This window comes from Oryx dammah, unplaced genomic scaffold (assembly GCF_014754425.2).
Source record: "Oryx dammah isolate SB20612 unplaced genomic scaffold, SCBI_Odam_1.1 HiC_scaffold_20, whole genome shotgun sequence".
Lineage (NCBI taxonomy): Eukaryota > Metazoa > Chordata > Mammalia > Artiodactyla > Bovidae > Oryx > Oryx dammah.
Window position 1 is genome coordinate 60,930,309 of NW_024070204.1, and position 24,827 is coordinate 60,955,135.

General features: G+C 40.0%; 2 protein-coding genes across 8 annotated transcripts in view; both read left to right on the forward strand.

The window, feature by feature from the left end:
* RAD17 (RAD17 checkpoint clamp loader component) overlaps positions 1-15,736 on the forward strand; it is a 36,465-nt gene extending 20,729 nt beyond the window's left edge. For 2 of the 5 annotated variants that reach the window (XM_040262659.1, XM_040262658.1), the window contains exons 11-17: positions 1,975-2,160; positions 2,457-2,542; positions 2,660-2,806; positions 3,995-4,144; positions 6,314-6,434; positions 13,170-13,227; positions 15,201-15,736. In XM_040262659.1, the coding sequence (XP_040118593.1) occupies positions 1,975-2,160; positions 2,457-2,542; positions 2,660-2,806; positions 3,995-4,144; positions 6,314-6,434; positions 13,170-13,227; positions 15,201-15,465 (1,013 nt within the window). In that variant the 3' untranslated portion in view covers positions 15,466-15,736. The remainder of the gene's footprint in view (positions 1-1,974; positions 2,161-2,456; positions 2,543-2,659; positions 2,807-3,994; positions 4,145-6,313; positions 6,435-13,169; positions 13,228-15,200) is intronic. The other 3 variants (XM_040262656.1, XM_040262657.1, XM_040262660.1) reach the window with 3 other exon arrangements.
* A 648-nt stretch (positions 15,737-16,384) lies between these two features.
* Positions 16,385-24,827, forward strand: part of MARVELD2 (MARVEL domain containing 2) — a 35,482-nt gene continuing 27,039 nt past the window's right edge. For 2 of the 3 annotated variants that reach the window (XR_005724838.1, XM_040262661.1), the window contains exons 1-3: positions 16,385-16,464; positions 21,473-22,636; positions 23,771-23,806. Coding sequence is in view for 2 of the 3 variants with exons in the window: in XM_040262661.1 (XP_040118595.1) it covers positions 21,488-22,636; positions 23,771-23,806 (1,185 nt within the window). In the remaining variant the exon portion in view is untranslated. Of the gene's footprint in view, positions 16,465-16,842; positions 17,103-21,472; positions 22,637-23,770; positions 23,807-24,827 lie in introns of those variants that run through there. The other variant, XM_040262662.1, reaches the window with a different exon arrangement.

Sequence of the window (24,827 nt, forward strand, 5' to 3'; positions counted from 1 at the left end):
AGCCCACTTGTATTTTTTATTGAGACAAAATAATTATGTATGTATGTGTACGTAGACACACCCCTATGAAGGTGTCACCACATATATTTGCATACCTGAGATAAGAGCTTATTTATTTACATAGTTTGCCACTTTACCTTTCAAAGTTAATTTGGAATGAGACTTTCTGGGAAAAAATTCTGGCTCTGCCACTTTTTAGTGACTTAATCATGCAAGTTACTTAGTCTTTACATGCCTTTATTTTTTCACCTCTTATATGAGCACCTGTCTCATCAAACTGTGTGAAGAGTAACTGAGGTAATACAGAGTGTTTATTCCAGGGCTTGACACATATTGAGTTCTCAAATGGCCAGCTGTTAATCAGTTTAATATTGGTTTATATATGATACATATAACAAATATATTTCCACTTATTAAGATACAAAAGGAATGCCTAGCCATGCTGAAGTAAAGAGATAGCCCCACTAATGGCAATGAATTAATTTTTATTCTTAATGACCATAATTTACTGTACACAGTCATCATCAGAAAACTTTTAACAGGTAACCTACTCAATGCTTAACATTGAGAAATTGACCTTAAAAAATTAATAGCTCTTTGGTGCTCTCAAATCCACCTGAAATCTAGTTTCTATCCACAAGTGTAACCTGTTCACTTAGTTACATCTTTGTTTTTCAAAATAACTGTAAAGAATTAGACATTTTAACTCAACCAAAACCAAAATTCTGCTTCTTCCTATAGAAACATAAATGTAAATTATCCTTAGGTTCACTACTAGAATTAGGGATGGGTCAGTTTGAGATCCTGACTACCATTTATAATATTTCAGAAGGAAGAAAATAATAATTTTGGGGTGGGTTAGAAACTGTATTAGCAGTTGTATGTTTTTTCATCTAATTCTCAGACCAGCCTAATGAGTTAGTACTAGGATTCAAACCCAGATCCTGTGTTTCTGCTCTTCCAGGCTGGTTTTCTAAAATCATGCATTCTGAATTTTTAAAAGTAGATTTCCCAATGAAATTTGAACATGGGCATATTCAGAAGTTGGAGACTGCCCAAATCAGTAAAGAAGTAATATAGAATCATTGTTAAGCAGGGTTTGCAGAACCAGCCTGCCCAGATTCAAATCACTTGCTAGCTGATGACCTTAGCCATTTACTTAACCTCTTCGTCTCATTTCTTTACTCTCATTTCTTTACTCTATATAGTAATCGTTCTTCCCTTCATAGAGTTATTGTGAGGACTGAATTGGCTAGTACATACCATGCACCAAGAATAGTACCTTGCCTTTGTGAGAAACCAAGGTAATATAACTATATTAGAGAGTATGTCATTGCTGCTGCTAAGTCACTTCAGTCGTGTCCGACTCTGTGCGACCCCAGAGACGGCAGCCCACCAGGCTCCCCCGTCCCTGGGATTCTCCAGGCAAGAACACTGGAGTGGGTTGCCATTTCCTTCTCCAATGCATGAAAGTGAAAAGTGAAAGTGAAGTCTCTCAGTTGTGTCCGACCCTCAGTGACCCCATGGACTGCAGTCTTCCAGGCTCCTCCGTCCATGGGATTTTCCAGGCAAGAGTACTGGAGTGGGGTGCCATTTCCTTATGTATGTGAAAATTTGAAATGTGTCAAGTCATATTTATTTTAATTGTTGCAATGTTTATTATGTATTTGACACACATACACAAAACCTAAGGAGAAAAATTAATTGTATAGATCTAGCTTACTCGAGTAAATAGTTCTGGTGGGACTACATAATTTCAGTCACTGAAGATTAAATCTAGCTCATGACATACTTTTAGATGACATTTTAGTAGTTTAGTAACTGAAAGAGGACTCTTGAGTCAGTTCGTATACCTCATTATTAGAAAAGCATTTAAACTAGAATACTTAGTGTAACTATACCTGAAATGTTCTGTTTTACTTTTCATGTTTTAATTTTATTTTAAATATTGTTTCTTTGGTGTATATTATTTAGGAAAGAACAATTTACGGCCAAGGAAAAAAGGAATGTCTTCCTTAAAATCAGATGCTGTGCTGTCAAAATCAAAACGAAGACAAAAAACTGATAGGATATTTGAAAATCAGGAGGTCCAAGCTATTGGTGGCAAAGATGTTTCCCTCTTTCTCTTCAGAGCTTTGGGGAAAATACTATATTGTAAACGTAAGGAGACATTATTCATTTTTTAAAAATATCTTATTATCTTACAATTAAAATTTTAAAACCCCATTTTTCAGAATGTCATGTATTTGGTTCAGTTTCAAGAAAGAGCTAAGATTTTGGCATGATGTAAGAAAGACACAGCAGGAAAATGTACTTACAGTATTTTTGGATTATAAGTGGAATTAAACATAAAAATCAACTATTGAAAAAAAAATCAGCTGTTGAAAAATTTTCAAATGAGAGGTGCTATATAAAGATGGTGGTATTTTTTAATAATTCCAGACTTTTTTTTGTAGGAGCACCTGTAACAGAAGTAGACTCACCTCGATTACCTTCTCATTTATCAGAGTATGACCGGGATACACTGCTTGTTCAACCTGAGGTAAAGACTTTAATAACACCTAGTACTATTTACACAATACATTCTATTTACATTTGTGTCCATATAAATTTGACCAGTGAATTTTTACTAAAATTATATAAACTTTTTTTTTAATAGGAAGTAGTAGAAATGTCACACATGCCAGGAGAGTTATTTAATTTATATCTTCACCAGAACTATGTAGATTTCTTCACGGAAGTGGATGATCTTGTGAGAGCCAGTGAATTTCTGAGTTTTGCGGATATCCTCAGTGGTGACTGGAGTGTAAGACTTAAGTGTTTTTGTTTATGACTATTTCCTCAGAACTGAGAAAGAAAGTCTACTTTTATTCATACTTATGTGACATTATTTTAATTAACTTTTTAATAACCAGTGTTTGCAGTGAAATTTCTGCAGTGAATCTGCTTTTTCTATGTTAATATAGCACTAATGTTTTCTAAAGTTATTTTCTGATAATGAAATTAATACATAGTTGGAAAATTTGACAAATTGAAAAGTAGATCGAAGGGAAGGAATGTGCTACTTTCTTTTCATTTTTTCTTTTGGCCATACCATGTGACGTGGGATCTTAGTCCCCTGACCAGGGAATGCCCTGTACTACTTTCTTTGCTTTCTGATAGTTTTTAAATTTATTTATTTAAAATTTGAAATTATTCATTATAAAGGTTGTAATTTTTCTTAGCATTTTAACTTTGCTCTGACTGGTATAGTAGTCACTAGACACATATGGCTATTTAAGTGAAATTAAAAATTCAGTTCCCTGGTCATGCTAGCCATATTTTCAGCATTTAAACATTTATGATACAGTTTCTGTTATATACTTAGAGTTTCATTATTTAGCAGTTGCATTTGCTTAATTATTTTATATTGCTTTTTTTTATTTTGAAATTTTATAACTCTATTGACAAATAGAACATACAATGAATATCTGAATACCTTTAACTTTTGTTCATCAGTTTTCACATTTTTCCACATTTGCTTAGTCTGTATTTTTACACACTTGTTTTGGCTGAATACTTGGAAAGTAATTGGAGCATCACAGCACTTACATAAGCTTGTATAAGGACATTGCTCTATTACAACCACAATAGCATTATCACACCTAAAGAGAATTAACATAATCAGTGTGTATTATGATTAACATAAATTCAATAAGGATACTATCCTTCTTCCTGTTTCCCAGTTACTTCAAAAATGTATTTAAAGTTATTCCTACCACCCGCATCTGATACACAGTTAATAGTCACACATAGCATTTGGTGGTTATGTCTCTGCTGAATTTTCTTGACATAATTTTGTGGCACTATTATGTTTAGGGCTATGGTGAATGTGAAAAAAATGACTATGTAGTAAATAAATATGGTTAGCCTTTTTGGGGACTCAATAGTACCGATAAGTACTATCTTACAAATCTCTTATTTTCTTTATTTCACCTCTTGTCTCCTTTTTTAGACACGCTCTTCACTCAGGGAATATAGTACATCTATAGCTACAAGAGGTGTGATACATTCCAACAAAGCCCGAGGATTTGCTCATTGCCAAGGAGGGGGATCAAGTTTTCGACCCTTGCACAAACCCCAGTGGTTTCTAATAAATAAAAAGGTAAAAAAGAGAATTGTGCATTTTCAATAAGTGAACTCCTTATGATGTGTGACTTATATCCCAATAAATATATTTTTTTATTTAAGAGAAAAATGATCTTTCATTCTTAATGAGAAATAGTGGCTAAGGCTTATAGTTTTCTTAGCATTATGATAAAGCATTAAAAGGACAGTCTTAAATGCTTTTTTTTTTTTTCCAAGAAAAAGCACTCAAAATTTGAAAGCATATGCCTGTTTTATTGGAATCAAAGTATACAGGCCTGCTTTGTTTCATTGCACTTTATTAAGGTGCTTTGCAGATAATGCATTTCTTACAAATTGAAGGTTTGTGACAATCCTGCATCACGCAAGTCTGTCAGAACCATTTTCCCAGTAGCACTGCTTATTTTATGTCTCAGTGTCATACTTTGATGCAATATTTTAAACTCTTCACCAGCAAAAAAAAAAAAAAAATCATGACTGGATGAAGGCTCAGGTGATGGTTAGCATTTTTTAAGCAATCAATTTTTTAATTAGTGGGCTTCCCAGGTGGCTCAGTTGTAAAGAATCCACCTGCTAAGCAGGAGACATGGGTCAATCCCTAGGTGGGGAAGATCCCCTGGAGAAGGAAATGGCAACCCACTCCAGTATTCTTACCTGAGAAATGCCATGAACAGAGGAGCCTGGTAGGCTACAGTCCTTAGGGTCACAAAGAACCAGACACAACTTAACGACTAAACAGCAACAGAAATTTTTCATTGAAGTATGTTGCACACTTTAATAGACTGTAGTCTAGTATGAGCATAACTGTTATATGCACTGGAAAACCACAGCATTTGTGTGACTTGCTTTATTGTGATATTCACTTGATTGAAGTGGTCTAGAACTGAACCCACAATACTCTAAAGTATGCCTGTAGTTATATTTTTGTTTCAGTTGAAAATAAATCCTGGCTTTACCTCTAACCATCTGGACAAGTTATTTCACCTAGTATGCCTCTAGATTCTGATTCCACAGCTATAAATGTATAAGATTGGATTATTTAGAAGTCAAAAACAGGTGGCTCACAATTTGAATACAACACACAATACAAACAGATTTTTTGTAATGAATTGCCCATGTTTAAAAACTAGTTTAATAGTTAAAGCTCATAAGAAATTCTGGCTTCAGAATTTCTTGAGTGTCCTGAAAAAAAAAAAAAAGAGGGCAACACTGGTCCGTATTTTACATGGCCATAATTGGCTCAAGCCAAGTATAACCTGCCCCTTGGTGGTGGGAGTGATCGGTGCCGCTGTCCCCAGCTGTTCTGCTGCACTGATTTCTATTACCTGCCTGACTCCTATAGCATCTGACTTTGTGACCCCTGAACTAGGTCATCTCTAAGATGTCTTCCAGTTCTAAATTCATGTAGCTAAAATATGAAAGTATCATTCATTACCTAAGAAAAATCTTTCAGTGGATTTCTTGGAGCAATTTTTAAGCAATTTGTGTCCCTTATTGACTTGCTTTGCTCTTTATAGCATGTGTATTATTTTTGCATTTCTTACATAAAAGTGATCTACAACTGTGAGCTCCTGAAACACTGGAGATTATATTTCTCTTGCCATCACCATAACACTGCACCTCTCTTAACTGAAGAAAATACATTCTTTTATTGAGAAACAGCATCTTCACATAATTTGTGATATGTGTATGTTCATAAACAGAAATCCTTTAATTTTTTTAAAGACCTTCTACCTAAGGTCTTGTTCTTTCTGCTATTATATCAAATGTGAATTAGCTGTACGGATAAAGTGCTTTGTTAGATAATACTAGGACTTACTTGAAAAGACCCTGATGCTGGGAAAGACTGAGGGCAGGAGGAGAAGGAGGAGACAGAGGATGAGATGGTTGGATGGCATCACCTGCTCAATGGCCACGAGTTTGAGCAAACTCTGGGAGACAGTGACTGGGGTCCATGAGGTCACAAAGAGTCAGACACAACTTAGCAGCTGAACAACAACAGCAGGACAGTTAGAAAGGACTAATCAAGCTGCTTGATGCGGCCAGAGAAGAAGACTGATGAGATAAACTCTTACAGTATCTAGTGTAGAAACCCACATATATTGTGACACAATAAACTTATGGGTAGGAATAAATATCCATATTTAAATTTTAATTTTTCATTTCACCTTTTTTTTCTTCTCTACAGTATCGGGAAAATTGCCTGGCAGCAAAAGCACTTTTTTCTGACTTCTGCTTACCAGCTTTGTGCCTCCAGACTCAGCTATTGCCATACCTTGCTTTGCTGACCATTCCAATGAGAAATCAAGGTAATAACGGATTTTTATTATTCCCAAGAAGTAGTGTTTTATAACATTATATTTTTGTTTATCAAGTCATTTCTGTGTACCACTGACACTCAGTTTTCTCCCCTTTGTTTCTTGAATCAGAATTAATACTGCTTTTTGATTTAAAAAAAGAAAAAAAGTATATAAAGTAAAAATCAAAAGTCCCCTATAAACCATGGGTAATTCCTTTTCACAGATTGGTGTAAATTCTTCTAGACTTTTTTCTATGCAGATATAATAATGAAAGTGAGCTTTAATTTGCTTTTGTCGCTTACCATACAAGAGCTCCATATTTTATAAATTAGCACAAAGGAGCTCTGGAGGCTGGGAAGTCCAGAATCAGGTGCCAGCACATCCAGTGTCTGGTGAGGCCTACTTTGTATCTTGCAGATGGCCATCCTGTTGTATTCTGACATAGTAAAGAGAGGAGGAAGAAAGCTCTCTCTGGGGTCTCTTATATAAAGACACTAATCCCATTCATGAGGGCTCTACCCTCATGACCTAAGCACCTCCCAAAGCCCCATCTCCTAAAGGGGTTAGGATTTCAAAATATGACTTTGAGGTGACAGAAAGATTTAGTCCGTAATAGCAGCAATGCTGAAGTATATTCAGATCTAACTCATTCAACCTTGCTGATAATGTATTTTGGTTGATTCAGTATTACAAATAGTGTCCATTAATAGTATATTTACGTTGTTTTTCCTAATTTTGAAATTATAAGTAATGCTTTAAAAAAAAGTGAGAGACTTCTCTGGTGGTCCAGTGGTTAAGAATCCACCGTCCAATGCAGGCGATGTGGGTTCAAAGATCTCACCCACTGTGAAGCAACTGAGCCCACCCGCTGCACCTCGAGAAAGCCTACACGCTGCACAGAGACTCGGTGTGGCCAAAACCCGTGTGATACCCACTTGCCCGATAGGTGTCTACTGAGGTTTGCCTTTCTTGAGGAGGACCAATTTTCCATCCGTTGTTTCTCTTTTTTAACATGTATCTTAAGGGCCATATTTCATTAACAGTCTTAGGTCACATGTCTGTGGTGCTGATCTTCAAGGTAGAACAGAGAATTTGTGTAATATTGAAAATATAATCTACTACATAACTCATCAAACTTCTCATAAGTTTTATTTCTTTTTATTGTTTGGCACATCCCATGGTATGTGGGACCTTAGATCCCTGATCAAGAAATGAACCCACGCCCCCTGCATTGGAAGGCAGAATCTTAACCACTAGACTGCTAGAAGTCCCAAAACTTCTCATAAATTTCAAAGATAGTTTGTCTTATGAATGATCAGAAGAGAGGATTATTGAGTAAATGTCTACCTTCATACAAGAGTTTCATCTTTTAAGAATATCGATACTTAAAAATATTAAATATTCTATATTTATAGGCAGAAGTGAGATGACTTTTGAATAGTATGCAAGTTTAATCTGTGAGTCAGAATCCAGAGAGTTCTCTGTGCTTGCCTATTAATTTTAGATTATACTCATATTTATTTATTTGGCTGTGCTGTGTGGCTTATGGGATCATAGTTCCCTGACCAGGGATTAGACCTGGGCCTTTAGCAGTGAAAATGTGAAGTCCTAACCACTGCATCACCAGGGAATTCTCAGATTACGGTAGCTTTTAAACTTAGAAATTACAAGAATGGTACAAAGGAAATTCTTGTATATCCTTCACCAAGATTCCTTAGTGTTTCATTTTTACCATATTTACCTTTTTTTCTTTGTCTTTATACACACATGTACACAAATATATGTATTTTTTCTGAACCATGTTTGAGGATAGTACAGACATGATGCCCATTATTCTTAAACATACAGCATGTACTTCTGGAAACCAAGGATATTCTCCCACATCACAACAATATATACATCAAAATCAGGAAATTAACTTTGATACATTACTGCTAATTCATAGTTGAATTATTAGACCCCATTTATAATTTATGGACCCCATTCAAATTTTGCCAATTGTCCTAATAATGCCCTTTGCAAAATAACAACAAAAACTTGTTCTCTTTCTTGTCCAAAAATCCAGTGCAAGATCAGATGATTCACTTAGCTATTCAGTTGCTATCTCTTTAGTCTCCTTGATTTAGAATAGTACCTTGTTGTTTCTTTGTCCACTGTGTCTTTCTTTTGGCTGCACTGGGTCTGCCTTGCAGCGTGCAGGCTTTTCCCTGCTTGTGGCACACAGGGGCTTCTCTAGTTGCGGCTCACGGGCTGCTCGTGCTGGGCACTCTGGCTTCTGGCTGCGGAGCATTGGCTCTAGGCACGCAGACTCAGTAGCTGCAGCACATGGGTTTCTGTAATTGTGGCGCCTGAACTTAGTTATTCCGTGGTATGTAGGACCCTAGGTCTTGACCAGGGATCAAACTTACGTCCTCTGCATTGGAAGGCAGATTCTTAACCACTGGCCCACCCCTGTCCATTACATTTTTGAAACATGTAAGATCGTTACAGAATGGACTGTCCCTCAGTTTCGGTTTAGCTGAGGATTTGGGTTTATCTGTCTGAGTGGATACAGGGTATGTATTTTTGTCAGGAATATCACAGAAGTGATGCCATGTTCTTCTCAGTGCATCACATCAGGAGAATACAGTGTCTGTTTATACCATGCTGGTAAAGTTAACTTTAATTATTTTGTAAGGTAATTATCTCTGAGGTTCTTTAATGTAAAGTTATTAAGTGTTTTGTGGGGAGACACTTTGAGACTATGTAAATATCCTGTTTCTCATTAAAATTTCACCCACTGGTCACAGCATCTTTTGATAGTTATTTCCTGAATCTGTGAGAGTTGGCAAGTCATGATTTTCTAATGGCATTATTCCTTCTACATTCCTGTTAGTACATTCTGCTGTAAAGTATCGCTTCACCCTCTTCCCCGTTCGTTTATATTAGTATGGAGTCTGGATTCTTATTTTGTCAGCTGTTGTTTCTCACTATCATTATTTATTTTGGTCCAGATTTGGCCAATGCAAACTGCTTTAGGGTGACTCTGCCTTTACTCTTAGAGTAGTTTCTGATACAAAATGTTCCAGAATTATTTCATACTTCGCTGCAAAAAAAAATCCTATTTTTGGTCTTAGAATCTCCAGGAGTTCTGGTTCCTTTTAGTGGATATGGACCCGTCTCCCACTTTGCTAAATATATTTACTTAATTCCTCTGTCTATAACCTATCTCCTAACAATGCAGGCTGTTCCTTCAGCTCCAGCCCTGTTGCCACCAACTCATGTTGGCTCAGCTGGCCACATTCTTTGTCCCACTCCCAGCTGTGGGACAGTGAATTGGTTTGATTTAATAAGAGTCCCCTTGGGCAAGACTCGTCAGCATCACCTGGAAGCTTGAGAAAAATGCAGAATCTCAGGCCTCAGTCAAGACCTGCTGAATTGACCTGCATTTTAATGAGATTCTCCAGGTGATTCTTATGCAGATGTTTGAGAAGTATTGGTTTGGATTACTCGCTGGAAGCATCTGGAGAATCATTATATCCACTAGTTACAAGTTCAGATTCCAGGATCACAACTCAGGTTTTCCATATCAAAAAGCTGTTTTTGAAAATCCTAATGATGTTGTATATTGGATTTTTAAAAAGGTAAGTTTCCAAGAGCTCTCATAGAGTTTATTTTGCAAACTTTAGAAGGTTCATAAAATGTAGTCAAAAATAGGATGTTTTGGCTTTTCTTTTTATTCATCAATTTTTTTTCTTTTTATTCATCAAATTTTATCCCATTTCTTTCACTTGATTTATTGTGTCATTTCAGACATTATCACTTTATGTTTCTTCTTTCTCTCCATCCTCTTTTCTAGTTCTCCGTTAGTGTTTGTTGGAAGGCCTTAAAAAAGCATTCTGTTTTCTCTTTCATTGCATAATCTCTGTCAGTCTGTGTTCAAGGTTACAGAATGTTTCTTCTCCTTATTCAAAACTTACTATTGAACCCCTCTAATGGATTTTTCATTTTGATTATTGTACTCTTCAAGTCCAGATTTCCATTTGGTTCTTTTTGCAATTTCCTTCTCTATTAAGAGCTTCCTTGGTGGCTCACTTGGTCAAGAATCTGCCTGCAGTACTTGAGACCTGGGTTCAATCCCTGGGTCAGGAGATCCCCTGGAGAAGGGAATAGCAACCCACTCTAATATTCTTGCCTAGAGAATTCCACGGACAGACGATCCTGGCGAGATACAGCCTATGGTGTCGCAGAGTTGGACGCAGTTGAGTGACTAACACAGTTCTCTTCATTGATAGTCCCTATCTTATGAACCATTGTCATCATAGCTCTCATCCCTTCTTTAAGTAAGGCTTCCTTTTGTTCTTTGAAAATCTTTATAATGGCTCCTTTCTATGCAGCCTTTTTCTGTTGAGTTTAATGTCTGGTCCCTCTCAGAGGTTCTGTTACCTACCCTTCTCCTGTGTATGGATCAAATTTCTTGTTTCTTTGTATCATCTCACAATGTTTTGTTGAAACTGGGCTAATTTGGGTAATATATTGTAGCTCCTCTAGATACTGAGTCACCTCCACTCTCTGGGGCTTGTTTTTTCTGTTGTCTGTCAATTAATTGTTTAGTGATTTGGCTAAACTATTGATGAAGTCTGTTTCCCCCTACAGTATGAAGCTTCTGTCACTCCTGAGTGAGCTCAGCTTTGGACATGCCCACAATCACCATGAGATGAAGTGGTTTCAGGAGGGCTCTTTGCAAATGTCTCTTTCCCTTATTTTTGTTAAATTGTCTGCCTTACTTGATATCACACCCACCTGTTCCATTTCACATTACTGGCAGATTGCTCCATTGTTTTAAGTAGTGTCAAGGGGCATAAATTATTCCACAGCCTGATCCAGTTAAATGTGGGCAGGTGTAGACCTTGAAGCCAGGGTCAGGTTTGTTCTGACCCAGGGGAGGGGGTGGTCTTCTTCTTTGTCTCTTTCCTGGTTCTTTTCTGGTAAACTAGCCGGCTTTTGCTCAGCTTGTTAGTCTTAATTAAGAGGAGCTATTGGTTTCAAGAGAGCCCCTTGGCTTGATCTTCCCAACATTCTGTTTCTTATAAAGCCAGTTACTTTGGGCAGAGCTTTAGAGCTCTGTTTTCCTATAGAATGCCTCTGGGCAAAATCTGAGCCACTCTTCTGCGTGTGTGCTCAGCTGAAGGGAGCCGCTGATGATCTTGGCTTGGGCTCTCCCAGTGTGGACATTCTGCCCTACAAATGAGTTGGCGCGAGGGTGACTGCAGTTCAAAGAGGAGGCAGTGTTCTTGCACTACTGTGCCCTGGGGTAGAGCCTCCATCCTTTGCTCGGGGCTGCGTGGAGAAAGGGAGCCCCAAACTCTCGGCTGGCGACACTCTCTAGGGGAAGCTCTCTTTTCTTGGCTGCATCCACCTGGAGTGAAGTATCTCTCAAGTTGAGGGAGGGGAAGAGCAGATCATGACTCAAATGCGAGACTCTTTGCTGTTAGATTTTCTTGAGTAAATGGTTCCTTGTAACATAACATGTACCATCTTAAACTATTTTATTTGTTTATTGATTTGGCTGTGCTGGGTAAAGACTGCACAGGCTTTTCTCTAGCTGTGGCAAGCAGGGGCTACTCTCTTGTTGCAGTGCGTAAGCTTCTCATTGCAGCGGCTTCTCTTGTTGTGGAGCACAGTCTCTGGAGTGTTCAGGCTTCAGTAGTTGGAGCTCCCGGGCTCTAGAGCACAGGCTCAGTAGTTGTGGCACACCGGCTTAGTTGTTCCATGGCATGTATGATCGTCCTGGACCAGGGATCAAACCTGTCTCCTGCACTGGCAGGTGGATTCCCTTAGTAGGGAAGCACCCATCCTAAACTATCTTTAAGTATAACCATCCCCTGGAGAAGGGAAAGGCTACCCAACCCAGTATTCTGGCCTGGAGAATTCCGTGAACTGTATAGTCCCTGGGGTCACAAAGAGTTGGACACGACTGAGCGACTTTCACTTTTCAGTAGTCTTAAGTATATTTACTTTGTTGGGCAGCCAATCTCCAGAACTTTTTCATCTTGAAAAAATTGAAACTACCCACATTAAAACACTAACCACCTCCCTTCCACCCCCATGCTAGCTACCTGCTGAAAACACTGCCTACTCTCTATGAATTTGACCACCCTCAGTACCCCACTGTAGTGCAATCATACCATATTTGTCTTTTTATGACTGGCTTATTTCACTTAGCATGTCATCAGGGTTTATCCACATTATAGCATGTGTCAGAATTTCCTTCCTTTTTGAAGCTGGGTAATAGGACATTGTATATATATTTACCACATTTTGTTTATCCATTCACCTTGGATGGACACAAGTTGCTTCCACTTTTTGACTATCACCAATAATGCTGCTGTTATAAAAATGGGTATACAGGTGTTTCTTCAAGACCTTGCTTTCAGTTTCTTTCTTCCCTGGGCGTACAGCCAGAAGTGGAATCGCTAGATCATATAGTTACTCTGTTTTTACGTTTTTGAGGAACTACCTTACCATTTTCCACAGTAGTCACACCATTTTATATTCCTACAGCTTCATCCACATCCTTGTCACCTTGATGGTTTCTGAGTCTTTTTTGTTAATAGTCATCCTAAGGGGTGTGATGTAGTATCTCATGGTTTTGATTTGCATTCTCCTAACTATTTGTGACTTGAAGCATTTTTTCATGTGCTTTCTGGCCATTCTTCTTTGGAGAAATGTCTGTTTAAAACTTTTTTTAAATTTCTGTTTTAGCTCAGATTTCATTTATCCAAGATATTGGAAGGCTTCCTCTAAAGCGACATTTTGGAAGGTAAGCTGATCGTTTTCATTTTCAAAGAGCTGTTACCTAAATAAAGACCAAATACTTTATCTATTTATTCATTATACAGTCAATAAATGTTATCTGTAAAGGTTAAGAAATATATGTTGTACCAGTGATCAAAGACTATATGATCTCACTGTAGACCTATCTGTTATATTTATTACATATAACAGCATTTTTCATCAGTTCAGAATCAGGTTAGATAGAATCATTGGATTACAAAGTCAGTGGAATCTTTAAAATCCTTGAGTTCAGCAAATTTTGCATAACTGAAAACCCCTTTGCTTAATGTGTTCTTTCATATATTTGGAGTGTATGATTGTCAGGAACTTTTTATTTCTTTATCATTGAAAATTCAGACAAGTGAAAAAATATATAAATATAGGGATAAATCTCCATCTTTACTGTTCATTCTATTGCAAAATAGCTTCTAGGCTAATATCAGTGATTAACACAGTGCTTGTAGTTGATTTCTACTTGGCTTATTTATAAGATCAAATTATGCATTCAGGCATTCTAAAAAAGGTTTAGAAAGTCGTCGCATACTGGTTTTAAGGATAAAAGTAAATGATAGAAATGGCACCTATTACCCCTTCTACTAGTTCTCCTATTCCTGGTCCCAAATGGAAGACTTGCTTAACTGGGATTTTCTTCCCTCTACCTCCATAGATTCAATAAAGGCCTCTGTTTAATGGTTTCTTCTGTACAGTGACTTAGCTATGGGGAGCGCATCTTTCCTTTTATGGAAAGATAGTAATGGATGGATTTTAGAGCATCATCCCAGTGGGATATGATCAGGGCTCAAACCTTTTATAAACTTCCCTTTTTTCCTCACTTCTCTCTTAATCAAAGAAGGACCAGCTATTCTCACTGGCTCCCTTCCCTCCAAGATTATGACATCAAAATCAAGGGAAGACAGTTGTCTTCTGTTGTCTTTTTCCTCCTAAGATATTATTAAAAGAACGAGAGTCACTATTTTATTATTGGTTCAGGTACTTGATTGAGAGGCAGGATTTGTCAGTGCTAGTTATCACAATGACTGGTACTGTTGTCTTTCACTTACAGTGACCATATTTAACATTATCTGATTTATATTGATAATGTTGAATATTCTGATACTTAAACTTGATATTTAATGTTTCTATTTAATAGCTGCATAGTTTCCTTTAATTGAACCTACACCTTGTTTTATATTAATACATTTAGCTTGTTTCCAGCTTTTATTATTACAGCCTTCCTTGAAGCTAAATTGTCACGTATATCAAATACAATTTATGTAAGATGAATTCTGTGAAATAAAATTGCTGGATCAATGAATATACACCTTTGCTCTATATTGCCAGATTGTTTCCAAGAATATTTTGCCACTCTTAATGCAGCCCACTCCAGTGTTCTTGCCTGGAGAATCCCAGGGACAGGGGAGCCTGGTGGGCTGCCGTCTCTGGGGTCGCACAGAGTCGGACACGACTGAAGTGACTTAGCAGCAGCAGTAGCAATGCCCACTTACAGCATTTCAGCATGTTCTTTTCTCCTAATGCTTTCCACCACTGGGTTTTATTATCTTAAAAGATCTTTTCCAGTTTGAAAGATGACAATGTTATTTTAATTTCCATTTTTAAATTACAAATTAGGTTAAGCAATTTATTTAGTAACCATTCATCTCCATAAGCTCTCTGTTCATGTTTTATATGTTTTTTTATTTCATTTAATTTTTTCTTTTCATAAGAACTGTTTACTAAAGACATTAACTTGTGTTATAAGTTGTAATAATTTATTCAGTTTGTCATTTACCTTTTAGTTTTGTTTATATTATTAAATAAACTGGAGTGCCTGGTTAAAAAGCACAAGGAAGGTAAATGAGAGTCCATGGGAGATGGCTTTATAATCTTCAAACTCTTGATGTAATTTAAAAGAATCCTCTCCTTTGATTATTATTAGTGCCTGTGTTATGAATCTGGCAGGTTGAAAATGGAAGCCCTGACTGACAGGGAGGATGGAATGATAGAGGCGGACAGCGGAGATGAAGCCCAGCTTACTGGAGGGCAGTCTGCAGAGGAAGCATCGGGTGAACCCATTCAAAGCGCTGAACCTGAAACCTGGTCTCTTCCTTTGAGTCAGAACAGTGGGAATGAACTCCCGGCCAGCCAGCCTCAGCCCTTTTCAGCCCAGGGAGACGTGGACGAAGAAGACATCATAATAGAAGACTATGAGAGCGATGGGACATAGAAAGCAGCCTACCCACGAGATTAACTGACAGATTCACACTCATGCCATTCAGTGGCACTTGAACAGTGATAATAGACTTCAGCTGAATTAGTTTAATTCTTCTAGTATTTCAGCACAGAGAGCTGACCTCTGTTATGTTGAAGTAAATAGAAGCTCAAACCTTGAAATAATCTGTTTTTTCATCTAGTATTTATTTAGTCTTGTGAGTAGTGTTGGGAGAGGAGGTCAGTGTGTATGAAGTGCATTTGAACGTTATGCCAAATACCAGAAAATGTGAAGGAATAATTCAGAACACAGAAATTCTATGGGCTGTAAATAAGAATTATAAAACAGCTTAGGATGCAATTATGAGTGTAAATAAACTTTGTGCCTTATTCACAATTTTTCTCTGGTCTCTAGCTTCTCAGATGCCATTTTTATATGTTGTACAGTGGAATATTTTAGATAACTCTCTGGAAACTATTTACATAATTTATATAAAAATTAAAATATTGAATTTGTTTCTTTTGTATTTCAATGTTTCCTAACATGCACTGTCTGCCATGTATCACTGGACATAGGACACAAGTCTCCTTCATCCAGTGCCAAACTTTTTCAATAGGGAAGGAAGGGAATGGCAGCCTTGCGAAGAAAACTCTACTGAGGGTTTAATCCAGTGGCAACCCACTCCAGTATTCTTGCCTGGAAAATCTCATAGACGGAGGAGCCTGGTAGGCTACAGTCCTTGGGGTCGCAAAGAGTAGGACACGACTGAGCGACTTCACTTTCTTTTTCTTTTAAAGACCTTTCCAGAGCTCTCCCAGCGGAGCCTGATCCGAAGCTATTGCTATAAGGTGTGGTTGGCGGGGGTGGGGGGACACCGACCCGCCCAAGCCCCAGGCGGGAGTCCGGGCCTGACAAAGCCGGGCGGGGCGGAGAGCGGCCCGGCCCCGCCCCTGGAGCCCGATCTGGGTTTCAGAGCCGCGGGCGGCGAGGGCGCTTTGGCAGGTGGCCGCTCAGGTGAGCTGGGCCCAAGGGGTGGGGCCCACGTGACCGGGACGCAGGCGGGGAGGGGCCGGCGGACCCCAGGCAGGTGCGCGGTGGGGTGGGTAGGCCCCTCGGAGCGTCCTGGGCGCGCGCGCTGGCTGCGCCGCCCGCCAGTACCTTCGGCCGAGGCCGGCCGCCGGCGCGGTAAGGGGTGCGGGCCCCGGGAAGAGCTGGGGCCTGGGGAGCAGGAGGGCCCCTCGGCCAGCCAGGTTTCACGCGGCGGACACAGGTGCCGGGCGAGACGCGCCCCACCCCGGGCCGGGCAGCCGCGGCGCTTCCGGGCGCAGGGTTATTCCGACCTGGGCTCGTCCAGCCCAACTTAGTTCCGGCCGCTTTGGGCCGGAATCTTGAAAGACTGAAAATGCCTTTTCACTCCGACTCGGAGACGCGTACCTGGGGGGGCAGAGCTAAAGACCGAACGAGATAGGTGGGGCGGGGGCGGAGCGACGAGCCGCGGCCTGGGCAGAGACCCCGACGAGGATGCGTGCAACTGTTCCCGGTTCAAAGCGCAGTTCCCTTTGCTTGGAAACCAGTAGTGTGTAAAATCTGCCTGTGTCTGGGGCCCACCGTAACTTTAAAAGCCAGCTAAGTGGTGATTCTGTGGTGTAAAGGTGACCAACTGGACTCCTGTAACACTTTCCTGGGGAGACCGTTTCTTCTAATCACCGCTATGGTGTGTGCAGACCGAAAGAAATCAGGGCCCGAATGAAGTCAGGGCCCGGGAAGGTGAAGTCGCGCAGTCGTGTCCGACTCTTGCGACCCCGTGGACTGTAGCCTACCAGGCTCCTCCGTCCATGGGATTCTCCAGGCAAGAATACTGGAGGGGATTACCATCTTCTCCGGGGGAATCTTCCCGACCCAGGGATCGAACCCGGGTCTCCTTCATTGCGGGCAGATGCTTTAACCTCTGAGCCACCGCCCGGGGTCTTGAACAAAACCCTCTGCCTTGAACTCTGCCTCAGCGTGCTAATTCTAACTGGACGCTCTATGAGACCTTGAAAGATGGTAGGGGTATCCAGATATTGAAATGTAAAAATACAACTGACTGGACCCTTCTAAAATCACATAATTTGCTATTACACATTTCTTCAAATTTGGAATTTTGACTTTTTAAGGTGATCTTAGGCTTCCCTTGTAGCTCAATCAGTAAAGAATATGCCTGCAATGCAGGAGACCCGGGTTCGATTCCTGGGTCGGAAAGATCCCCTGGAGAAGGAAATGGCAACCCACTCTAGTATTCTTGCCTGGAGAATCCCAGGAACAGAGGAGCCTGGCGGGCTACAGTCCATAGGGCCACAAGAGTCAGACACGACTTAGCGACTTAACCAAACCACCACCAAGGTGATCTAATTCAAATAAGCTACTTTCCACAAGTCTTTCTGTTGTTCAGTCCCTAAGTCGCATCGCACTCTTTGCAACCCCATGTAGGTAGCCTTGCCTGTTCCTCACTATCTCTTAGTTTGCTGAAACTCACGTCCATTGAGTCGGTGATGCCATTAGAAGTGAGCATAAATTAGATCCATTATGAGTGAGTGAAGTAGCTTTAGTTGAGTCCAACTCTTTGGGACCCCATGGACTGTAGCCTACCAGGCTCCTCTGTCCATGGGATTTTCCAGGCAATAGTACTGGAGTGGATTGCCGTTTCCTTTTGCCAAATTGCTGCTGCTGCTGCTGCTGCTGCTGAGTCACTTCAGTCGTGTCCAACTCTGTGCGACCCCAGAGACGGCAGCCCACCAGGCTCCCCCGTCCCTGGGATTCTCCAGGCAAGAACACTGGAATGGGTTGCCATTGCCTTCTCCAGTGCATGAAAGTGAAAAGTGAAGTTGCTCAGTCGTGTCTGACTCCTAGGGACCCCATGGACTGCAGCCTACCAGGCTTCTCCGTGCATGAGATTTGCCAGGCAAGAGTACTGGAGTGGGTTGCCATTGCCTTCTCCGTTTGCCAAACTGGTATCTCTTAAATGCCTGTATATCAAAGATATTGAACGATATGTAAAACTTGTTAAAGTTATTTGTTGTGCTTTTGCCTCTACTTTTTTTAGGAAAATGTATTTCAAGAATTATACTAGTACTACGCATTCTTAGAATTTAAGTACTTTTAGACAACAGATAAAGAGACAAAAGACCATAAAAATACTGCTAATTGCTATCATTTATATAAATTATTTTCTATACTAAATTTTTTCTCCTTCTTTTCAGTGGGCACCATGTTGGGACTCACAGTGAGTTCTTTAAAATTGGGGTGCCCCTTTAGAAAACCCCAGAATTTAGACCTCTCCAGCTCCACTCAATACCCAGGTGATTGTATTTAGTCTGAGGTAGTATATAGCCTTCTGTGGGCAGCCTACCTACATGTTAGCTTTGCCTGAACTCTTAACAGGTATCTCAGACTCTCTTTAGGCTGCTCCTCCAAGGACTAAGCTGGAGCAGTGTAGAAATGTTGTAGATAAAAAGATCTGATGTCTGGGATTTGCTTTAATCTATTGACAAATAAAAGGGAAGGTATAGATGAAATAGAATTGATAAGGTGATAATTATTGAAAGTTGCTAATGGGCACATAAGGGCTCGTAATACTATTCTTTCCACTTTTTATGGTGTTTGGAAATTTCTTTATTAAAAATTTTAATTCCCTGTACAGAGAGTTTGACCTCTTCTTGCTATCTTTGTTGCCACCACCATGGCCCACTGGAGTACAGTAGACCCTTGAACAACACAGCTTTGAACTGTGAGGGTCTGCTGAGATACTTTTTTTTTTTTTCTCCAATAAATATGTATACAGTACTGAGTGGTTTGCAGTTGGTTGAATCCCTGGATTTGGAATCACAACTACACATTACCAACTCCTTGTGTTGGTCAAGGGTCAACTGTATTTCAGTGACCTCCTAGCCAGTCTCCCTCTTTTCACTCTTTTCTCCTGGAATGTACTATTGACACAGCATCCAGAGTGATCCTGTTTAAAAAAATAGTAACATCATGTCAGACCTCTACTGAAAATTTTCCAGTGGCTTCTCACGTCACTCTCAATAGAAGCCTGAATCCTTTCTAATGATTTTTAAGTCCTAAGGATTCAGGCAGCCTCAATTCTACTACACACCCTCTCATGCTGTTGCTGCCTCCATGCCTCAACAATGCTAGGCACTCCCACTTTAAGGCTTTTACACTAGCTGTTCCAGCTGCCCGAAGCACTTCCCCTGATACCTGCCTGGCATCTTTTCTCATCTCCTTCGTTTCTATATTCAGATGTCTTGTTCTCTCTGAAGAATTCCCTGGCCACTCTTTAAAATTATAGCATCCTATCCACACTGCACTTCTTACCCTCTTTCCTAACTTTGTTCGTTGGCGTCTATTTCACTTGCCTTATCTATCATCTGTCATCACTGCTCCCCACCCCCAGAATTTAAGCTGCATGAAGGCAAGGATTTCCATCAACTGTTTTCACCGATACATCTTCAGCAAACCTTGTGCATGACGAGTACTTGGTAAATAATTCTTTGAGTGATAGATCTCTGTTTGACAAAGTAAAAACAAAACCTTAGGAATTTCTAAATTGTTCAACATGGTAAAGGTGGGATTACCAGCTTTAATTCTGAGCCCTTTACAATGCCAAATACAATACCATGTGCCCAGTGAGCCTTCAATAAATACTCATGAGCAGTTTGAGGGAGAAAAGCATTGTACCTTAAACGTAGTAGTTATAATAGCAAATAGTTTCCTTTTTGCATATGTGTTCAGGTCATTGGTTTCTTGAAGGAAATCCTCAAGTTAAAAAGTATATTTTCAACTTTTCAGATGGATTAAATACTCTCTAAGATAGCTTTTTGGGCTACCTTTGTGGCTCAGCTGGGAAATAATCCACCTGCAATGGCAGGAAACCTGGGTTTGATCCCTGGGTTGGGAAGATGCCCTGGAGAAGGGAAAGGCTACCTACTCCAGTATTCTGGCCTGGAGAATTCCATGGACTGTATCGTCCATAGGGTCGCAAAGAGTCAGAAACCACCTTCTAGAAAGATTTTTTATTTGTTTATGGCTACATTGGGTCTTTGTTGCTACGCACAGGCTTTCTCTGGTTGCAGTGAACAGGGCTGCTCTCTAGTTAATGGTGTGTGACTTTTCTTATTGCAGAGCACGGCCTCTAGGCGCTTGGGCTCAGTAGTTGCGGCTCACAGGGTTAAAGCTTTGGGTGCAATAGTTGTGGTCCACAGGCTTAGTGGCCCCAAGGCAGATGGAATCTTCACGGACCAGGGATTGAACGCATGTCCCCTGCACTGGCATGCAAATCCTTAATCACTGGACCACCAGACAAGTCTTCTGAGATACTTTATGAGTCTTTCCATGGCTGCAGCAAATCATCTTTAAATAACTGCTCTGGAAAGAGTGATGTCCATGGGCATTGCTATGGCTCTGAGAAGTCAATTTTCTAGTGTAGAGCATTATCCCATTAGAGTGGAAGAAGCGACTCCCAAAACATGACTTCCCAAGTTAGGAAGGAAAGGAGCTGTCCACTCCATGTGTTTACCAGACTGATTCTCGTGGGCTGTTCCAAAACAGACTTGAGTTAATGAAAGTGAAGAGTATTTGTTGACCCATCAAATTTTGGTACGCTCAAACTCTTAAATATGTTTATTTAGATATTTGAGGAAAGGACTCTGCTTGAAATGTGTTAGCACCCTGCATTAAAATTTAGTCTCATTTTTGTTTTTTTTACATTTTGTTGTTTATAGGGTTCATAGGTAAATTTGACTTATAAATGTGGTAATCTCTAAGGTTTAAGATTTTAATTGCCCTTAAAATCTCATAGAATGATTCTGTATCCCTGGCTAACGTAATTGTTACACATGCTTTGTCATTTTCTATATCATAATGATTAGGTGTGATCATATTGGTTTCCTGAATATGATCATTTGATAATAAGTGACTAAAACCAGCATTATTGAAGGGATACATAGCTAAGCATAAGAGATAACTTTAATCCTGACCCCAGGTGTGAACATCACAAATGTCGTCCAGTGACAGAAGATCCAGGAATCGGGACAGACACTATGATGAGGTCCCAAGGGACTCAGACTATCCAGATGGCACCGTAAGAACCTTCCAGACTCTTCGAGACAGTGAGCTGGCCGTGAGCGCTGATCCATTGCCACCACCCCCTCTCCCATTACAGCCGCCCTTCGGCCCGGAATTCTACTCAAGTGACACAGAGGAACCGGCCGTCGCGCCGGATCTCAAGCCTGTAAGACGCTTTGTCCCAGAGTCCTGGAAGAACTTCTTCAGAGGGAAGAAAAAGGATCCGGAGTGGGATAAGCCGGTATCAGACATCAGATACATCTCCGATGGAGTGGAGTGTTCACCTCCAGCCTCGCCCACAAGATCAAACCATCGTTCACCCCCAAACTCCTGCCAAGATCCTCACGGCGGGTCCAAAGGCAGCTGGCATTCCCAGAAAGAGACTGAGGCCATGTTTCCTCACGATCCCTGTGGATCCCTAGGCCAACAGACGCACACAGCCCGAACCTACAGCGAGAAGGTAGAGGAGTATCACCTTAGGTATTCCTACATGAAGTCGTGGGCAGGCCTGCTGCGGATCCTGGGGGTGGCCGAGCTGCTGCTGGGGGCCGGCGTTTTGGCTTGTGTCACAGCGTACATTCACAAGGACAGCGAGTGGTATAACATGTTTGGATATTCACAGCCCTACGGCATAGGAGGCGTGGGTGGCCTGGGCAGTACCTATGGGGGCTATTACTACAGTGGCCCCAAAACTGCTTTTGTCCTTGTGGTTGGTGGCTTGGCCTGGGTGGCCACCATCATCATCCTGGTGCTTGGCATGTCCATGTATTATCGGACCATCCTCTTAGACTCAAATTGGTGGCCCCTCACTGAATTTGGAATCAATGTCTCCTTGTTCATTTTGTACATGGCCGCAGCCATAGTCTACGTGAATGATACCAACCGAGGGGGACTCTGCTACTATCCATTATTTAACACACCAATGAACGCAGGATTCTGCCGGGTGGAAGGAGGGCAGATAGCAGCCATGGTCTTCCTCTTTGTCACCATGATTGTTTATCTCCTTGGTGCTTTGGTTTGCCTAAAGTTGTGGAGGCACGAGGCGGCTCGGAGACACAGGGAATACGTTGAGCAACAGGAGGTAAGGGATTTCACCATCTTTGTTCTTTCTGCTATTAGCTCCTTCCTTAAATACCTGTAGTTCTCCAAACAAAGCTATCGTCGTCGTTTTTAATGGTCTGAAGTTCCAAAGGCCTCACTCAGTATCTGACATGCTCTGACCAGATAGCCCACTCTGGCGTGTCACTGTTGTGTAACATTGCAAGTAGACGCCAGATGTGTAATGTAATATATAGTTCATTGGTTGCACTATTGTCTGTCCAATACGTAAGAGAAGACACAGCTACTGAATTTCTATAAAGAAGAATAATAACATATTCAGTAAAGTAAATGGCCCATCATTAAGTTTAAGAACAATCTTGATTCCTTAGTATGGTAAGACTTAATAAAAAGCATAATTGTTCAGTTGCAAGAGGAAAGTGTTCATTTAAATCTGTAATGAAATCTGAAACCCACTTTTCTTGGAGTTTATAAATTTATCTCAGTATTGTAAGCATATTTTTAAGTTTTACATCTGTGTATTCAAAGTACAGAATTTTAAATTCTAATCAGTGTGAAATCAGATAGTGAGACACATCCTTATAATTTTATGTAATTTAATAATAATGGCGTTCTTAATATCACTTCAAATTCTACGTTATAATGGCTATCATTCATATAATTCTTTTATTTCTTTTCCTTTTCTTAACAGAAGCTTGTTTTTATAAGACTTTGCATAATGGTTGATTAAACTTGAATCACTTCTGATTCCTGTTTGCGTTGCTGTAACTTCCTAAATGTTAAGACATACTGGCGTGTAGCTTTTTGAATTATAAAATTAATAATGTAACCATCCCAAACTCTTTAATTGTGTTGGGTAGTGGGAATCAAGAATAAATAAAGTCTCTAGGTAGTTCAAGGCAACTCCATAATTGTCGCTACCATCGCCTTATTGCTGGCTCTGCTCTCTGCTCCTGATTGACAGGGAGTCGCAATTATTCCTCCTCCTCTGATTCTCCACTGGTCCATCAAAACGTGGCCAGAAGAGTTGGGAATGCATCTGTAGAGAATCGGTATCTATAAAATTGAAATTGGGCTATAAATACAAAGGGATGAAACTATTTGCTCAGTAGCTTCACACACCTCTAAAAAGTCATTTTAACTCTTTCTGTTCCAGAGAAGTGAGCCATCATTGGCATCGAAAAGGAAAATGGTAAGAACAAAGTCCACAGCATATTTTGTCTCTGGATTTGCCAGTTTTCTCTCTTGTCTGTTTGTAGATCACCTGTCTGTAAAAGTGTATCTATTGCATTAAGTTTGTAATAGGACTTTTTAGTTTTTTTCTAATACTAAGAGGGCCAAATCAGACAAGGCTATTTGTAGTATCTTTTAATTTTGTTAGATGAAAGCTTCTGCAAGTGAACATAGTTATATATTTAATTTTTTTTTTTTAATGAAGGCAATCCTCCCCAGTTTTTTTTCACTGTCTTCAGTTCTTCTCATTCTTTCCTATTCTTGTCATGTTGCTTTCAGATGCCAAATTTTGTCGTGTTGGGAAAGAAATCCCTATTCCACAATTTACTGTGACGGTAGACAAGATACTTACCTTCCCAGGCCTCAGTTTCTTCATCTGTAAAATTGAGATAGTAATAATTTCTACCTCACAAGTTTGCTTGAGAGGATTAACTGAGATGCTGTTATTATAATTATTGTATATATAGAATAATGTAATATATTTTAATCATAATTTTACCTCATTGAAAAGTTCTTAAGATATTGGGCATTATTTCTTTTCCTTTTCTTTGGAGGGGGGGTACCACATGGGGTGCGGGATTTTAGTTCCTGGACTAGAAACTGAACCCATGCCCCTATAGTGGAAGCATGGAGTCCTAATCATTGGACTACTAGGAAAGTCCCTGGGCATTATTTCTAAGCAAAAAGTTAAGAATCCAACCTTTGGATTTGTTTGTTTCTTTAGAAAGGAAGTGTATTCCGTTAATTCAAAATGCGAAAGGATCTCTCACGAAGTCTTCTCTCGTCCCTGTACGGTGGCTCCCCAGTTCTCCCGTGGAGGCAACCAGTGTTACCAGTATCCTGTGTTTCCTTTCAGAAGTGTGCTAGATAGATATCTATTTGCTTTACTCCTTCTTTTACACAAATGGTAGCATTACCATACCTACTGTTATATCCCTTATTTTTTCACTTAACAATGTATTTCTAAGATTTTTCCTTAT